Here is a 14,821-nt window from a genome sequence, read left to right on the forward strand (position 1 = left end):
GGACTAATTGTATGTGTGAGAGAGATTTGTTCTTACTTCTCCTGGCGAGTCTGCTCGGCTGTGGTTTCCATGGCGCACTCGAGAGAGCTCTGAAGTGAATGAAGCTGATTGGTCGTCTCCTTCAGCAAGAAGCGGGTCACAAACTGCTCCAGGTGGGTGGACTCCTGATAATCCTGCCAATCAAGAGGAAGAAAGGGAGGTGGAGGAGTTAGAGTGGGAGGAATGATAAAAAGAAAGGGTGATAGAACAAAGAGAGCAGTGACAAGTTTTACACGCCAGTCAAGAGTCACTTGATGTCCAGACCTCCTCTGCTAATTAAAAGATGCCAGCAACATCATTCATTTAGGAAAGATGACATAAGACAGCTGCAGGAGAGGAGAAAGGAAGAGGAAGAAGAACATGAACAATTATCTGCTGAAACCTGCCTCTTAAACTGAGTTTGATCAATCTTAAATGGATGATAAGACAACTGAACAATGCAAGTTAAATAGGGTAGAAAGAAACTCTAAATATATGCATGCATGCAGGGTGGGGAGATTTAAATGTGTCAGGCCGGTCTCATACACTGTTCGCAGCTAAACCTATGAAACGTAATGCACTGTAATTCGTGTATATCCCACAAAATTAATTTATATGTAATCCACATAATTGTGAACCAGGAACTATAAAGAGCGACAAACGTCACGGAGGAGGTTGGGCTGGATGAACACCACACTTTTGCCCAGGAGACCGGTGTTTGTGTGCCATGTGAAACCAGAAGTCATCGTTGATGTATTTATCACGTAACGTACGTAATTAAGTTACGCCACTTACGGAGTTATTTTAAGCCAAATCACAATCTTTTCCTAAACCTAAGTAGTTTTGTTGCCTAAACCAAAGGAAGTTGTTTCCTGTGAAGACGGAAGTTTATTTTGGACATAAGAACAAATAAGTTGCAGGTGTACGTTATAATAACAGGTAAAAACAAGGAGGGAGTGTGAGTTTCTATTGCATTCATCCATTTTACTCTAGAAAAACATATAATTCATTCAGGTGATTTATGAATCGTAGATGTGTCTGTGTGTCAAACTTGCCATCACAGTTACCCCTTTAAGAAATGTTATGAAATAGGAACTAAGAATAACAATATTTTTTGCAGAAAAGCAGATAAAAGGTATTATTACTGTATATAAGAAGTGGACGTAGTCACCGTGACGTCACCCATTGATTTATGGACTGCAGTTTTGATGCCTTGAGCTCGGCATTTGGTTGGTATTTGGCCGTGGCCATCTTGTTTTTTTGCAACCAAGACTGCAACTAAGTGACACGAGAGGGCGGAGCTAAGTACAACTGACATTTTTAGGTGATCAAAACGTTACAATTAACTTTCATGAACTGAAAACACACTGTGAAAGGGTTAAAGCTGTAAGTAGAAAACATGAAAACAACTCCCAGACTGGACAACGCCGTGGTAGCGACCTGTCAATCACAAAGTAGCCACGCCGTAAAGCATCCCCTGCTTTATGGTCTATTTGACTCTAAATGGGATCATAATTTACTAAATGAACATCATGCTGTACTGAAGAAGACTTGAAACTAGCGATGTTTACAATGCTTACTGAGGTAATAAATCAAGTGATAAGTAGGGTCATTATCTCATAGACTTCTATACAATCAGACTTCTTTTTGCAACCAGAGGAGTCGCCCCCTGCTGGCTGTTAGAAATAATGCACGTTGGAGGCACTTCAGCATTGGCTTCATCTCTCAGACCCGAAGGTGACCCACAGATCATAATGTTTTTCAATAAAAGAAATTTCACTGGGTTTCAATGACACTTGGGGTCTTAAAGAATTGATTCTGGTGTTGTGTTTTTCATGTGAAAAACCATAACTCTACGCAACACATTCTCACTCCCAACTCGTCAAACACGGGTTGCTATACCACTGGCCTTATTGTGTTGAGTCGTGTTTTAGATCGATGCAACAGGTAGCCTATCTGCATACATTTTGGTAGACGACGTGTTTACATAAGATAACGATAAGATAAAATAATCCTTTATTAGTCCCACAGCGGGGAAATTTGCAGGATTATAGTGCAAACAACAAGAGATGCACGGTCGATGTTGAAAAAGATTTTAAACATAACATCAAAAACGTGAAAGTCATTTGCACCGTCAATCAAGAAGTAATTTCCTCCACACTGAGTATTTCAGGTCGAGGAACAATGTGTAATTTTTTGAATCAAGGGTACATTTATTATTTGTTTTGTTTGCTCACTAAGCTGATGGGGAAAACAAAATCAAACCGAATGACATTTTGGAGAGGCGTCATTTGCGATGTCTGGATCGGAGCAGGAGGGCTGAGTGCTGTTTTCTAATCAAAGGAGAATGAATGATGCTCGGCACAAAAGGGTTTTTGCTGTTTGCACGCCGGCTCCCACAGTTATGAGCACTGCGGCTGTTTGTACACTCGACTAACAATGAGGGGTTTGAAGGGAAACGCTAATGCAAGTTAGATTAGAGAATGACTAATGTAGGAATGTGTGTGTGTGTGTGTGTGTGTGTGTGTGACAGAAAGAGAAAGAGGGGGGAGACAGGAAATATATTTCAGTGGTTTTGTCTGTTGGTAATTACTGTTTTCAAAAGTACAATGAAGATGGCTTGATTTTAAAAGCTAGATTTGTTTATCAGACTGTGGAAGTGCACACACACATACACATCCTAATTACAGTATGTTAAGTCTTCTCGCGACAGAGCTGAACTCTTCTCCAGAATACAGAGCAGATCATTAGACTTTTCCCATCGGTCCTATCCAACCACACATCGGACTAAAGATTGAACAGCTTGTCCTAAAATGTGAGAATTAACAACCTTAACTCTGTTATAAAAAAATACCCAAAATCTCTGGTTTCTGCAGTGTTGCATTTGAAAAAAAACAGAATCGCTATCGGTCATAGGTATTGTTTGATCCCCTGACATTCTGACTATCAACACACACACGCACATTCACTCAGTGAGAGTGAGTCACGACAAAACTGGTAAAGGTCAGTCTCCTGTCTACCATCTGAGCATAGATTACCTCCTGTGATTTCTACCTTTGTGTGTGTGTGTGTGCGTCCACCTCACCAATCTGCAGTCATTTTAAACAGCTTAAGGTCTGCCAGATTTTTGCCTTTTTGCCTTTCCATTGATCTTTTATTTTCAGTCGTACAAAAGGTCAAATGAGTTCTTTGTTGGAGGCGAAGCGCTGCTGTTAAAATCACACTCTTTAAGCCTTATAGTCAGGAACTACGACTACATAACAACCACCCTGCCACGCAATCATACTTCACCCTTTACAAAATGGCTTCACCTCGGTGTTTTTAGAATCCTGATTGCAAATCATCATCAAATAATGTCAAAAATAAGCTGATTGAAATGCTTTCTAGCTGATCACCTAAGGTGCAGGAACCAGAGAACTGAGTTGCTCCCGCTATTCATAAATCCATTACTAACTTTGTGTGTAAAATCCTTCCTAAATTCATAGAAGTTACAGACTAGTTTCTGACCCGCTAGCTGTACATTATCCCGCTTATTACATGGCTATTTAAGTAAGAAATCAATAATTTGACACAAAAATGGTCCTCCAGAGTCCGACATCAGAACTGCGCCCATAGCAACGGTCTGTTATACATAGCAACGGGCTGCTATAAAGAAATAACAGACCATAGAACGCCGTGATTGACCAATCAGAATCGAGTATTCAACAAAGCCGTGTAATAATTATAATTGAAAACCTTTTGCATTATGAAAAAAACTTATTCCACCCCTACAATATACTGTGCAACTTCCTCTTGCTGCAGGTGAGGAACACCTGAGATCTGCTAGGAAAGGTTTGGAGTCAACACTAAAGGAGGTTTGGTATGGGGAGCCTGTAAATAGCTTTGGCAGGAATATCTGTGCGAAATGAATCCCTGAGTGTCTCAGCACAGATATAGGTATAGGCCTACGTGCCTGGCTCTGATTCCGATGCACAATCTTGTTCCAGCTCCCCCGCACATGTGCATGGATGTTTGATGACATGGAAGCGCACACACACAATCAAGCACATTAGCTTGTGCATACGTAAGCTCGCAAAAATACACATCAATTATCTTCCAATGCAAAAAACACAAAAGAGAAACACCTCAACAATGCACACATATGCAGCCAGCCCCCTCACTCCCACCCAGAGCCAGAGACCACCCACTCGAATACATGTACAGTCCAACAGAGACGGCCGAGGTTTAGTCTGTGACTAATGCAGCATCTGTTCTCCTCCTGGCTCAACCAATACCAGAGAAATGCAGCTCATCATACGTGTCTTTTCTCTCTTTTATGGTTCTATGACGCATTTTAAGGAAACAGAAATAATTTATGGCGTCACACACGCTTGGTATGGTTGAAAACTATGAATTAGGCTTCAGGGAGTAAACATCAGCAGTTCACAGTGTAGTGTTGTAATTTGATTTCAAAGTTATTGCCTTGGTCAATAAAGTCTCAATTCTGTCCAATTTGTGCAGAGTCATTCTTTTCATTTGAGCTCAAATATCCATTTCATACTGTTGAGAGAACAAGAGAGTGTTGATGGAAAAAAACAAACTGATTTGTGGGATTGTTTTTCCTGTGTACTTCATGCGAGCTGACCGAAGGCTTTTAAAAGTCCACAACAAGAGACCGGGGTTGGTTGGCACGCTTTTCACTCTCTGCCATATTTCTCTGGCATAATTTATGTTAATATATTCTAACCAGCAGCAAATGAAAGGTTTAAGGTCGGAGTTATAACATAAATATGTTTTAATGTATACACATGTTTTCTAAAGTTAGGTGATTCATGATTAAATCACAGCGTTGGTTGGCACAATGTTGAAATGCTATAGTTACAAAAAGTGAAGCAATTTGAACATTTAATTTAAACAACAACCAGAAAACATGAACACTTAATAGAATAGCTGCCCATTTTTAACATTTTGAAGCAAATAATCACTAGGAGTGTCTAATTATTTTTGCCATTGAACTTAATAATAATAATTAAATAACGATATAAACATTGTTTTTATTATTTTATCTTTTAAAATAGTTTTTAATCTCTCAAAATACCCCAACAAAATATACATTAACAGTTACATTAATTGACACGTGCCAACCAACCTAGCTCACATTTGACCCAACCCATGTCAGCTACCATCATTCATTACATACTCTCAAATCTTATATAAAGATATAGCTGATTCCTATGTCTATTAACTAGAATAACACATTTCCAATACCTTTATTTAACACAGTTTTATAATTTGTTTAGTTCACAGACCACTTTTTATTTTCGATACTATAAAACCGAAGTGTTACGCTCACCAAAAAAGTGACTTTCAGATGTTTTAACACAGAAGAGGAGTTAAGGTTAACACATTTTGATGTTCCAGTTTTGTTTCTGTGACCTTCAAAGGCCCAGCTGTGAGCCAACCAACCCTGGTCTCCCTCTCATCCCTTTTTCGAATGCCAAAACCTTAAAATACACATCCATGCTGCCTCTGTTGCTCCTGTTCTTTGCTGTCTCACTGCCCGCTCTCAACTATTCTCTTGGAGAACAGAAAACGATCTGAGGTGCAATTTGATTTTCGCACCTCATCACAGGTCGGCACAAGTTGAGCGTCTATGAAAGATTGCAAAGGGACGGCAGAAGTATCTGTATGTGTCATTTCCTTTGCAGAAATGAAGGCACATGTAGTTCACTTCTGTGTTCCTGCAGGTCCAACCTTTTTGAAATTTCAAGAAAAACACATTTCAATAATGTGCAACTCATTTAGTGGGCAACACGAACACCTTTCTTGGGTTTTGGCCATGTAGTGTACTAAGTCCTAAAGGCATCCACGTAAATAAGCCACGCTCAGAGGTAGTGATGTAGAATAAAAAGCGAGAAAAGCCGCTTATGGCGAGCGGGTGGAGAGGTGTAAGGGTCCAACAAACACACAACTTTTAAACAGGAGGCCAGTGTTTTTTTTTTAAGTCCCATTACTGATGTTTGTCACTTTCTTAGTGACGTTTGTGACGTGTTTTCCGTGCTTATGTTACATTGTTTTCTTACGTATTTTACTTAGTTTATGTACATATTTTAAGCCCAATCATGAAATTTTTCCTTAACCTAACTAAGTGGTTTTGTTGCCTCAACCTAACTGCTGACGTTACTGTAGTTTTGACAAATGACACGCAAAAAGCAGCGTATAAATGACGCACAAAACAGCTAAAATGCCTTCCTGTGAGACCGAGTTGACTTCATAGTCCATGTTTGCTTATACGTATCTGTTAAAGTTATGTATTAATTTATACATTTATTAAAAAAGTCTCCCCTCACTGCCGTCTTTTTTCTGTTCATTAAGTGTCCAAACATTTACCAGACCAAAAATCTTTATCTGCCGTTGCAATTTATCTTTGTCACCTCAGCTTTTAGGTGTTGAAGTTGGATGTCATCATGTGTTAACCTCTCTCTGAGCAAATTAACAGTTTGACTCCCACTCTCTGTTTCTGAAGCAGCCAGAATGAGAAGCGTCTGCTTCGGTGCAGATCTGAGGGGCGATTTAAGCGGCGTAGCGCGTGTCATATGTGCCAGATGAGATACTGCAAAGACAGAGAGGGAGAAAGAAAGAGAAGCTCGGCCTGCAGATCTAATACGCCACCTGTCCTCCTCACCCTAACATTGTTTTCCCATTTTTCTTCATTATTTGTCCCTTCAGTCCTCCTTTTTTCTTCTGTCATCTGTGTCTGTTTGTCTTCCTCTCCTTCGTCATCCCTCCTCTCCTCTCTGATAATCTAAAAGGTACTTCTGCCACAGCTCTACAGTAAGATCGAGAGGACGTAAAGCTTTTTTTTTTCCAAAAAGCATGATCAAAAGCGGTATTTGTTTGGTAAACCTATTAATTCCTCGTCTGTGTTGGCCTCAAGTACAAAAATAATCATAACATGTTTTGTTCTGGGGGTTAATTAGTAGCATCCTGGCTCGTCCTTTCTGGCTCTGTCATGGAAATCTGACTAATGGCAGATCTGAGGAAGCCAGTTGGGCAGCAGTGGAGCATGCTGGGAGAGACTGGAGAAGCAGCGTGGAGTTTAGGTCACGCTGTGAGTAAATCAAACATCTCTTATTATTATCATTATGAGCGCTGCATGAGATGTCAAAGTGATGTTCACTGTGTGGAGGAGTGTGTGTGTGTGTATGAGGGATGCAAATTTTAGCAGATTGTTTTTCCGCAATTTTCTTTCAGTGACCAGATTTACACAATTTGCCACAAACGTCACACCCCTTCTTTTCAGTCAGATCAAATGGAAACATGCACACATCATACACCACCGCTAACCCACTCTTTATAGTTGAGTCAGGAGCTCCATCAAGGATAAATGTCTATAAATCCATTTAAAAATTAAATACAGTATATTGATTGGGGCTCATCAGACTCAGGATCTCAGGGTGAACCCTGGTGACTGTAGCTTTGCGATACAACCCTAGTGTGTCATGTTGAGAAAAGCAGGTTTATCTTTACAGTTTCATCATCTAACCTTCTTAGTTTTGTCCATCGCCTTCAGGATGGACATATTCAGGTCTTCTAAGGCAGCAAGGACATTCTCATATTCACCGAGGTGCTGGGAGAAATACTCTTCACAGCACAAAGACAACAAAAAGAAAGAAACATTTGGTGAGTTAAACAACTCGGACAGGGCTGTAGGTGTTTTGTTAAAGCAGCACTGTGCGACACCTCCGTCACACAGCCTGTAGGGGTTTGGTCAAAGTGCATGCGACCATATCTTACATGGTTCTTTCTTTATATGCTGGGAAAAAATGGCAAATAGCATTTGAGTCTAGGACGCTCCTAACTGTGAGGTAAAGCAAGATAAAGCTAGAACAATACAGCTTATTACTGATATTAAAAAGTTGTTCTCATGTAGGCGAAGGGTCAACTTACCACAGAGTTCATCAGTGTCCACATTGCTGCAAGACAAAAAATGAGAGAACAGTTTCCAAGTTTAAAGGATGTGACAGATTCATCTTTCATCTCTGCAAAAACTTGTCCTGGACTATGATTTTATGAATCAGTGTATGTATGACAAATAGGAGCGAGTAAAGTATGTCATGAATAATAGAAAAATGTAGTTGCTTTTCCCCCCAAGAGGTCTGCGTTAGAGTCACAGGTTTGTGATTAATGTCCATGCATGAGAAATATAGCAAAGAGGTGAAGAGTGTTTCACATTTCAACATTTTATTTCTTGCTACAATGAAGGAGGCTGCATGGGAATTACATTGGTCTTTAACTCTATTCCACTGTAGCTGTAGCTGTTGTTCACAAGGGAGAAAGTGCAGAAGCGATCAATCAGTCTGAACAGGAGAAAACACTTAGAGCCACAGAGGACAGAGGAGGTGAACCAGGGGTCAGACACTAAACTGAGTAACTCAATAAAAGGCTGTTTCTTGTGTGGCTTGAAACTTGGCTGTTCTGAGGTACATTATCTACTAATGGACCAGGCACAGTCAAGTACTGAATACATTCAGTGTTCGACATCAACCTGAGCAGCCTGTCACACAGACCTCGCGGCTCATTGACTCGGTCTTTAATCAATACAAGATTCAATTTGAGACTTCCAATTTACTTCCTAACTTTGCCATCTGTGAAATGAACACAGAGGGAGGTTTTGATTTAACATGGAGTCCATTGAAATTCTCAGTGATTTAGCACAGGGTGACGGTGGCTGCAATGATGACGATCAGCTGAAGGTGCGAATAATATACATTTGTTTGTTTATCTAATTATACTGTTGACATACATGCCGTACTTTATATAGCACCACCATTGTTGACAAAGCTTTAGTGGCTAACAGAAGTAAATCACACATCTTACTCTCATAATGAGGATAACAAATGATATCATGGATAATGAATCATCGGCATGACTGCTGTGATGTCTCATCTTTAACCCTTTGACTGCGGAAGCATTCAATCAACGGTAATACTAAACTGTGGAATTAAACACCATGACTCCTGATCACATCAGCAATGAGAAACATGTTAAAGGGACAGTATGTACGATTTGGTAGCATCTAGTAGTAGTTTAAAAAGATTATATTTTTTGTTTTATTGATTAATGCAGGCATATATTGTATCGATGTTTAAGCTTGTTCACCAACAATAGTACATATTGTTTTTTAAAAGATTAGCAGAATTTCCATAGAATATTTTTGGCTTTTACACACTATTAACCTGGATGTATAGATATATGAAAAATGACAGTAAAAAAGATAATTTCATTGTTTGTCTTTATTGAAAGCAAGCAGTTCACTTTCAATTCCACCTGAAATCACACTCAGCAGACTGAAATATTGACCTCTGGTCTGAGATTGTTGTTACATTGACAATAAATGCTTCTGTTTACTGACTTAGCTGGAAGTGGATCAAAATTAGCAATAAACCTCCCAGCGTTGGTCTGTGGATATTCCCGGAACCTGTAACAGCGAGTGCCAAACTGAGTCCAACCATAGGGACATCTCTTAGAAAAACAGGGGTCACCTACAACAAAAGAGTCATGTTAGAAAGAAGAAGATGTAAAAGGATTCCGTCTTGGATTAGAAATACTTAAACTAACTCTGACTTGGTGGTCGGAACTCTCTGTGCGTGCAGCTCATTAATAATGACTGAATGAACATCCAAAACCAATGCAAGTCTATATAAAATATCTTTTTACGTCAGTCCTGCTTATGGATGAAAATAGCTGCCCAGCTGGAAGCACTGTGGAAATGGTAACCTAGTTCTACAAAATAGGAATATTTTTGTTAGCATGGCTGGTTTGTCTGTGAGCATTTGCTTCTATGTGCACACTTATAATCAAAATCCCTGCAGGTATTTGTAATGTTATTGTGTATTTAAGAGGCCAGCTGTTGTATTCTGCAATCCTACATAACGTGCACTTACCGTTCTCGTACTTCTTGTACTTGTAGCTTGAACATTTCCTTATTTGTTTTAGATCAAAATAAAATATACAGATTTTATTTTCAAATATTGGTTTATAAAGAAAAAAATTTAAAATAACAATGATTTTATGACTAATACTATACTAATCTGTGTAAAGATAAAATAGTAAAGAAAATACAACACGCTAAATGGTTGCAGTTAACTGTATTCTCACTTCTAGGAATTTAACTCTCAGGGAGAACTTGCTGAAATAATAAGTTATATTAAGGACTTTTTAGTCATAAAACCAAACAAAAAACAGGTTATTTTCAGTGGTGGTGGTGATGTAAGATTTATTTTTTCTACATTTGTAAGACAAAACATAATAGCATAGGCAGCGTTACCACTGGGCTCCTTTAAACATGATTTTGATTCATTACGATTAGAAATGTGCACTGAAGACTCACGTAAGTCAGGCTGTAATGATGGACAGATAAAAATACAATATGTTTTAAAATCAGGGCATGATTTACTACTTGTTTTTATATCTGTCTACAGTGACCAGCAGTAATAAAGAAAGAGAGTGAGTTTTGGAAAGTAAATGTCAGAATTAATGTTAAAACATGATAACAGCATCGCCTGGAACTGTTAAAATATATCGTTTTAAGATTCAATATCTTCAAAATATTCAAACAGTCTTACCTTTGTTGTGATGATCTGATAAGGTTGCACTTGCAGCAGCAGGTAGTGAGTTATTGAGGGAGAGGAGAGACAGTCTTTATAAACCTTCAGCTGCTGTGGCTCGAAGCGTTTCATTCTTTGGCTGTAAAACACTGTTTAATTACACCAATGAAGCACATAACGCCATCGACACTCTGCCTTGTGTTAATAAAGTCGAACAAGACTCTTTGACTCAGATGACACAGATGGCAACTATCATCCTGCTGCTGCTACTATTCATCAGCAGCTGAATGAGGAAGATACTGACTATACTTAACTCACTAAGTGGATTCCTAACACTTCAGTTTCACCTACCTTTCTGCATGGACATCATATGTTTCCTAAAAATAACTCTGATAATGATGAACAGACTATTGAGTTGCATTATGGGAAATGTAGGATGTTTTTGGAGCTTGACCTATACTGGGGAAAAAAAGGATATTTCGTCCTCTGCTGCTTCGACTTTGACCATTCTTTTTTTATAATAATTTGTTAAACTGTCTCTTGTAACAAACAAACAAAAATTAGGATAACCGCCTTGCGGTTGTATGCCTCTGTCAACCAGTCAAGTTGCAGTTTACATCCATGTCGGTAAAAAATGCATCACTTCATCATTTTATCCTATTAAACAGTTGTGTGAAGTTGTCATAGTTAGCATATACATTCTTGACCTCACCTTTGACCTTTCACCACCAAAATCCAAACAGGTCATCCTCGAGTCCGAGTGGACATTTGTTTTAAATTTAGAGTAATTTGCTCGAGGCGTTGTTGAGATATCACAAGAAAGGGACGGGTGTGAGTCACAGTGACCTTAACCTTTGACCACCAAAATCAGCACCATCAAAAAGGTGATATGATCAGGACTGATGTGTATGATTCTCATTGCTGATCAGAAGGCATGGTGTTTAGTATTGAGTTTTTTTTCCACAGGCCATCATTATTATTGCAGTTCATACAACAATTATGTATATTATAAATAGTGGACTACGCTAAGGTTATGTTTATATTTGCTAGCATTCTTTCTTTAAGTAGACACATAATTTTGTTATACACAACAGATGCTCTTTGGCAGGTTCAGTGCACATTGGTAAAGAGGTTTAAGAACATGCTTGTAAGATGTAGAAAAGTCTGCATTACTTTGGATGGAAACAAGCATTGTATTGTGTCGTGTAATTAGAACATAAAGTCGGTATTTGACTGGTCTAAAATGTTTCCTTGGGATTAGAATAATCTGCTGTGTGTGATTTCCCTGCTTCCTGGATGTGTGAGTACACTGGGTTTTTCACTAGAAAGTTGGATGTAATTCAAGTTAGAACAAAAGTTAAAACAAATTACAGCATCGTCACCTACCTCTCCTCCATCATCCATATCTCAACTCTGTCCTCCGTGGAATAAAATACTGAATAGATAGAGCAATGAATTGACTTACTCTGTGTTGTGAGTGTCAATCGTGTGGAAGAGCTCCTTCAATTCCTCAGCCGTCAAGACTCCATCAGAGAAGTAGGATTTGAACTCATCGAAGGAGAGCTTTCCATCATCTGGGGACGGAGCACAAATGCAACTTGTCAACACGGCGTCAGGACAGCAACGTCCTGCGAGGTGAGGTGGACATTTTCTAAAAGACTCCTTATTTAAGAGGCACCCCAGGTGAATTAGGTAAAGAAAAACTTAACTAATAGATGTCACAATGAAACTTCTCCAGTTGATTACTTACATTAAGACAATTCTTTTATTTGTATTACAAGTTTACTGAAAATGTATGTTTAAATATGCAAATGAGACATTATCTTAACAAATTTGTGCTAATTGGCATACATTTCCAGAACAGAAATCTGAACATAGGATAAAGCCAGGTTCAAAATGATTGTTTCATTTTGACACATTAGAGTCAAAGGTTTTTCCAGGGGGGATTTTAGATATCTCTTTTATCACTTCATAAATCAGAAAATACTGTGAAAAGCCATAAAAAAAGTATATTTTCGCCATTTTTTAGGAATAAAATGTTATATAAATCAAGCTATGAATGATTTATGAACCAACCCCTCTGTCTCGGAATATAGATAGGAATGAAACTGGAAAGTGTATGTAAGTGATACTGAAGTGGAGATTTCTGGCTCAGAGTGAGAAAAAACTAATTTTGAGAAAACGGCCTTTAAAGAAATGGATTGTAAAATTCACTACATTTTGAAGACACTACCGGTGAATGGGGTAAAATTGTTAACTAATAGATATCACCATGAAACTTCCCCAATTGATTACTTACGTTAAGACAATTATCTTTTGTATGACAAGTTTTCTGAAATGTTATGTTTAAATATGCAAATAAGGCATTACTTAATGCTAACCTTTGATGAATTTAGGAGCAATCTACAGATGCAAATAGACAAAGTAGTAAAATAAACACCTAAATGTGTATGTTGGGTATTTTCTTTCCATTAGTCTCAAAGACGACATGCTATGGAATAGCTCAAATCTAAAAATTGATCATTACATGAAAAACAGTGTTTTTGCCTGAAGTGTCTCCTCTTAAATCAAAGTTGTTTTGGTTGAAATGAGCGATCTGGTTTGCATCTGCAGGTGTGTTGGACATAAAAAATGTTATGAAATGTATCAGGTTAAAAGATTAGAAGGTGGTCAGTATAGCACAGATTAAATTCCTCATCATCCCATAAGAAAAAACAGGTGTAATAACTTTTATTAAGAATTAAAGTCCACCTCCTAAGCTGATGAAACTGCGGGTGATAACTAAGATAAGATGCAATATGTTATAAACTACAGGGGCTGAATCAAATTACCTTCACGGTGGAAAAGCAGTAATAAAACAAAATAACTCCACAGTGAAACATTCTTCCTTGTTTTTATTATTATTATTATTATTATAATAAACAAAAAAAGGTCATCACCGTTTGTTCCATCAGACCAACTTGATGGTAATCTAAAATAATCAGTCATTTTTAAGCTTTGAGGCTCTGCAATTATGCTTAGAATAATAAAAAAGGCCCAAGCTGTGTGAAATATTCATGAGGTGAAAATAAACAGAATTGCAAAATGAGGAGCCCCAAACTGAACATCCTGCAGCAAAATGATTACAATCAACCACAGACGATATATTCTTCCACACAGTTCTGGCCGCAGTAGTTTCTGTCTGTTTGCGTGTCGTGAGGTGGCTGATCTTTAAGTGTTCACTGTTGACCTGCTGCTCTGGAGGTCAATGTTCAGTCTGTCATGTCACATATGTGAGCAAGAGAGACGCACAAAGACAACGCACATAAATCAAACACACAGTGAATCACTTGATGACATATAAGTGCTGCTGTTTGCAGTAAAAACAAACATGTGGGATGGCTTCTTATCTTGCTGCATGACAAGACCTCTGATCATTCACAGCGAGGGACGGACATTTAATGAATAATGCAGCAAATCACGCCTTGTGAATAAGGAATTCTGATTAGCTATTATTGCGTGTAGAGAAAATAATTTGTGAAGTCATGCAGTGTCTCCAAACCTGATTTCCATTTCTTCCTTAACTAAAAACACACTCAATTTGATGTGGTTTGACCGTGTGACACCAGCTTGTGTGAATATTCAGCATGATGTGTGAAAGTGTGTCTCAGAGGGGTTACAATTTACGACACGTGTTAACTTAACATAAAAAGATACTGTCAGTGTGCTGTCGTACAAACACATAGTGGTCTCATCTCTAATCTGTATGACATACTATATATATATATGCACTTTGAGGTTCCAAAATTAAATCAGCACATTGTTGTTGTTTTTTACCCTCCTTCTGGATGTAAATGAAAAGAGAAAACGATGGACCATTTTGAATTTGGGATTTCGGTTTTCATTACATAAAAATGTTCATCAGAGCGTGCTTAATGTGCCAAGCACAATTTTGCTTGGGCAGAGTGTGTGTCAAGATGAAATGATCCATAGAGGCATCTTGTCTCCCTCGGATAACATTTCTTACTGTGGTATTATAGTGTGTCTATGCTTTTATTTGCATTTCAAGGCCATTAATGAAAAAACTATATATTTAAACTAGAAAATGCATTTCCTGCTGAAAATGCGTGGGAATGCTGACAGCTGAAATTTATTGCAAAGCATTGCTGAAAATGCAAAAAATTTGAAATGACTTGCCTAAAAATATTAAAGCTCAAATGCATTGCACTGCACTG

General features: G+C 38.3%; 1 protein-coding gene across 1 annotated transcript in view; it reads right to left on the reverse strand.

The window, feature by feature from the left end:
- The window catches only part of necab1 (N-terminal EF-hand calcium binding protein 1), a 35,520-nt gene that overhangs the window by 15,076 nt on the left and 5,623 nt on the right, over window positions 1-14,821 (reverse strand). The window contains exons 3-6 of the mRNA XM_074613943.1: window positions 12,073-12,181; window positions 7,948-7,973; window positions 7,544-7,641; window positions 37-173 (exon numbers count right to left, since the gene is read on the reverse strand). Coding sequence (XP_074470044.1) covers window positions 37-173; window positions 7,544-7,641; window positions 7,948-7,973; window positions 12,073-12,181 — 370 coding nt within the window. The remainder of the gene's footprint in view (window positions 1-36; window positions 174-7,543; window positions 7,642-7,947; window positions 7,974-12,072; window positions 12,182-14,821) is intronic.

This window comes from Sebastes fasciatus, chromosome 17 (assembly GCF_043250625.1).
Source record: "Sebastes fasciatus isolate fSebFas1 chromosome 17, fSebFas1.pri, whole genome shotgun sequence".
NCBI lineage: Eukaryota > Metazoa > Chordata > Actinopteri > Perciformes > Sebastidae > Sebastes > Sebastes fasciatus.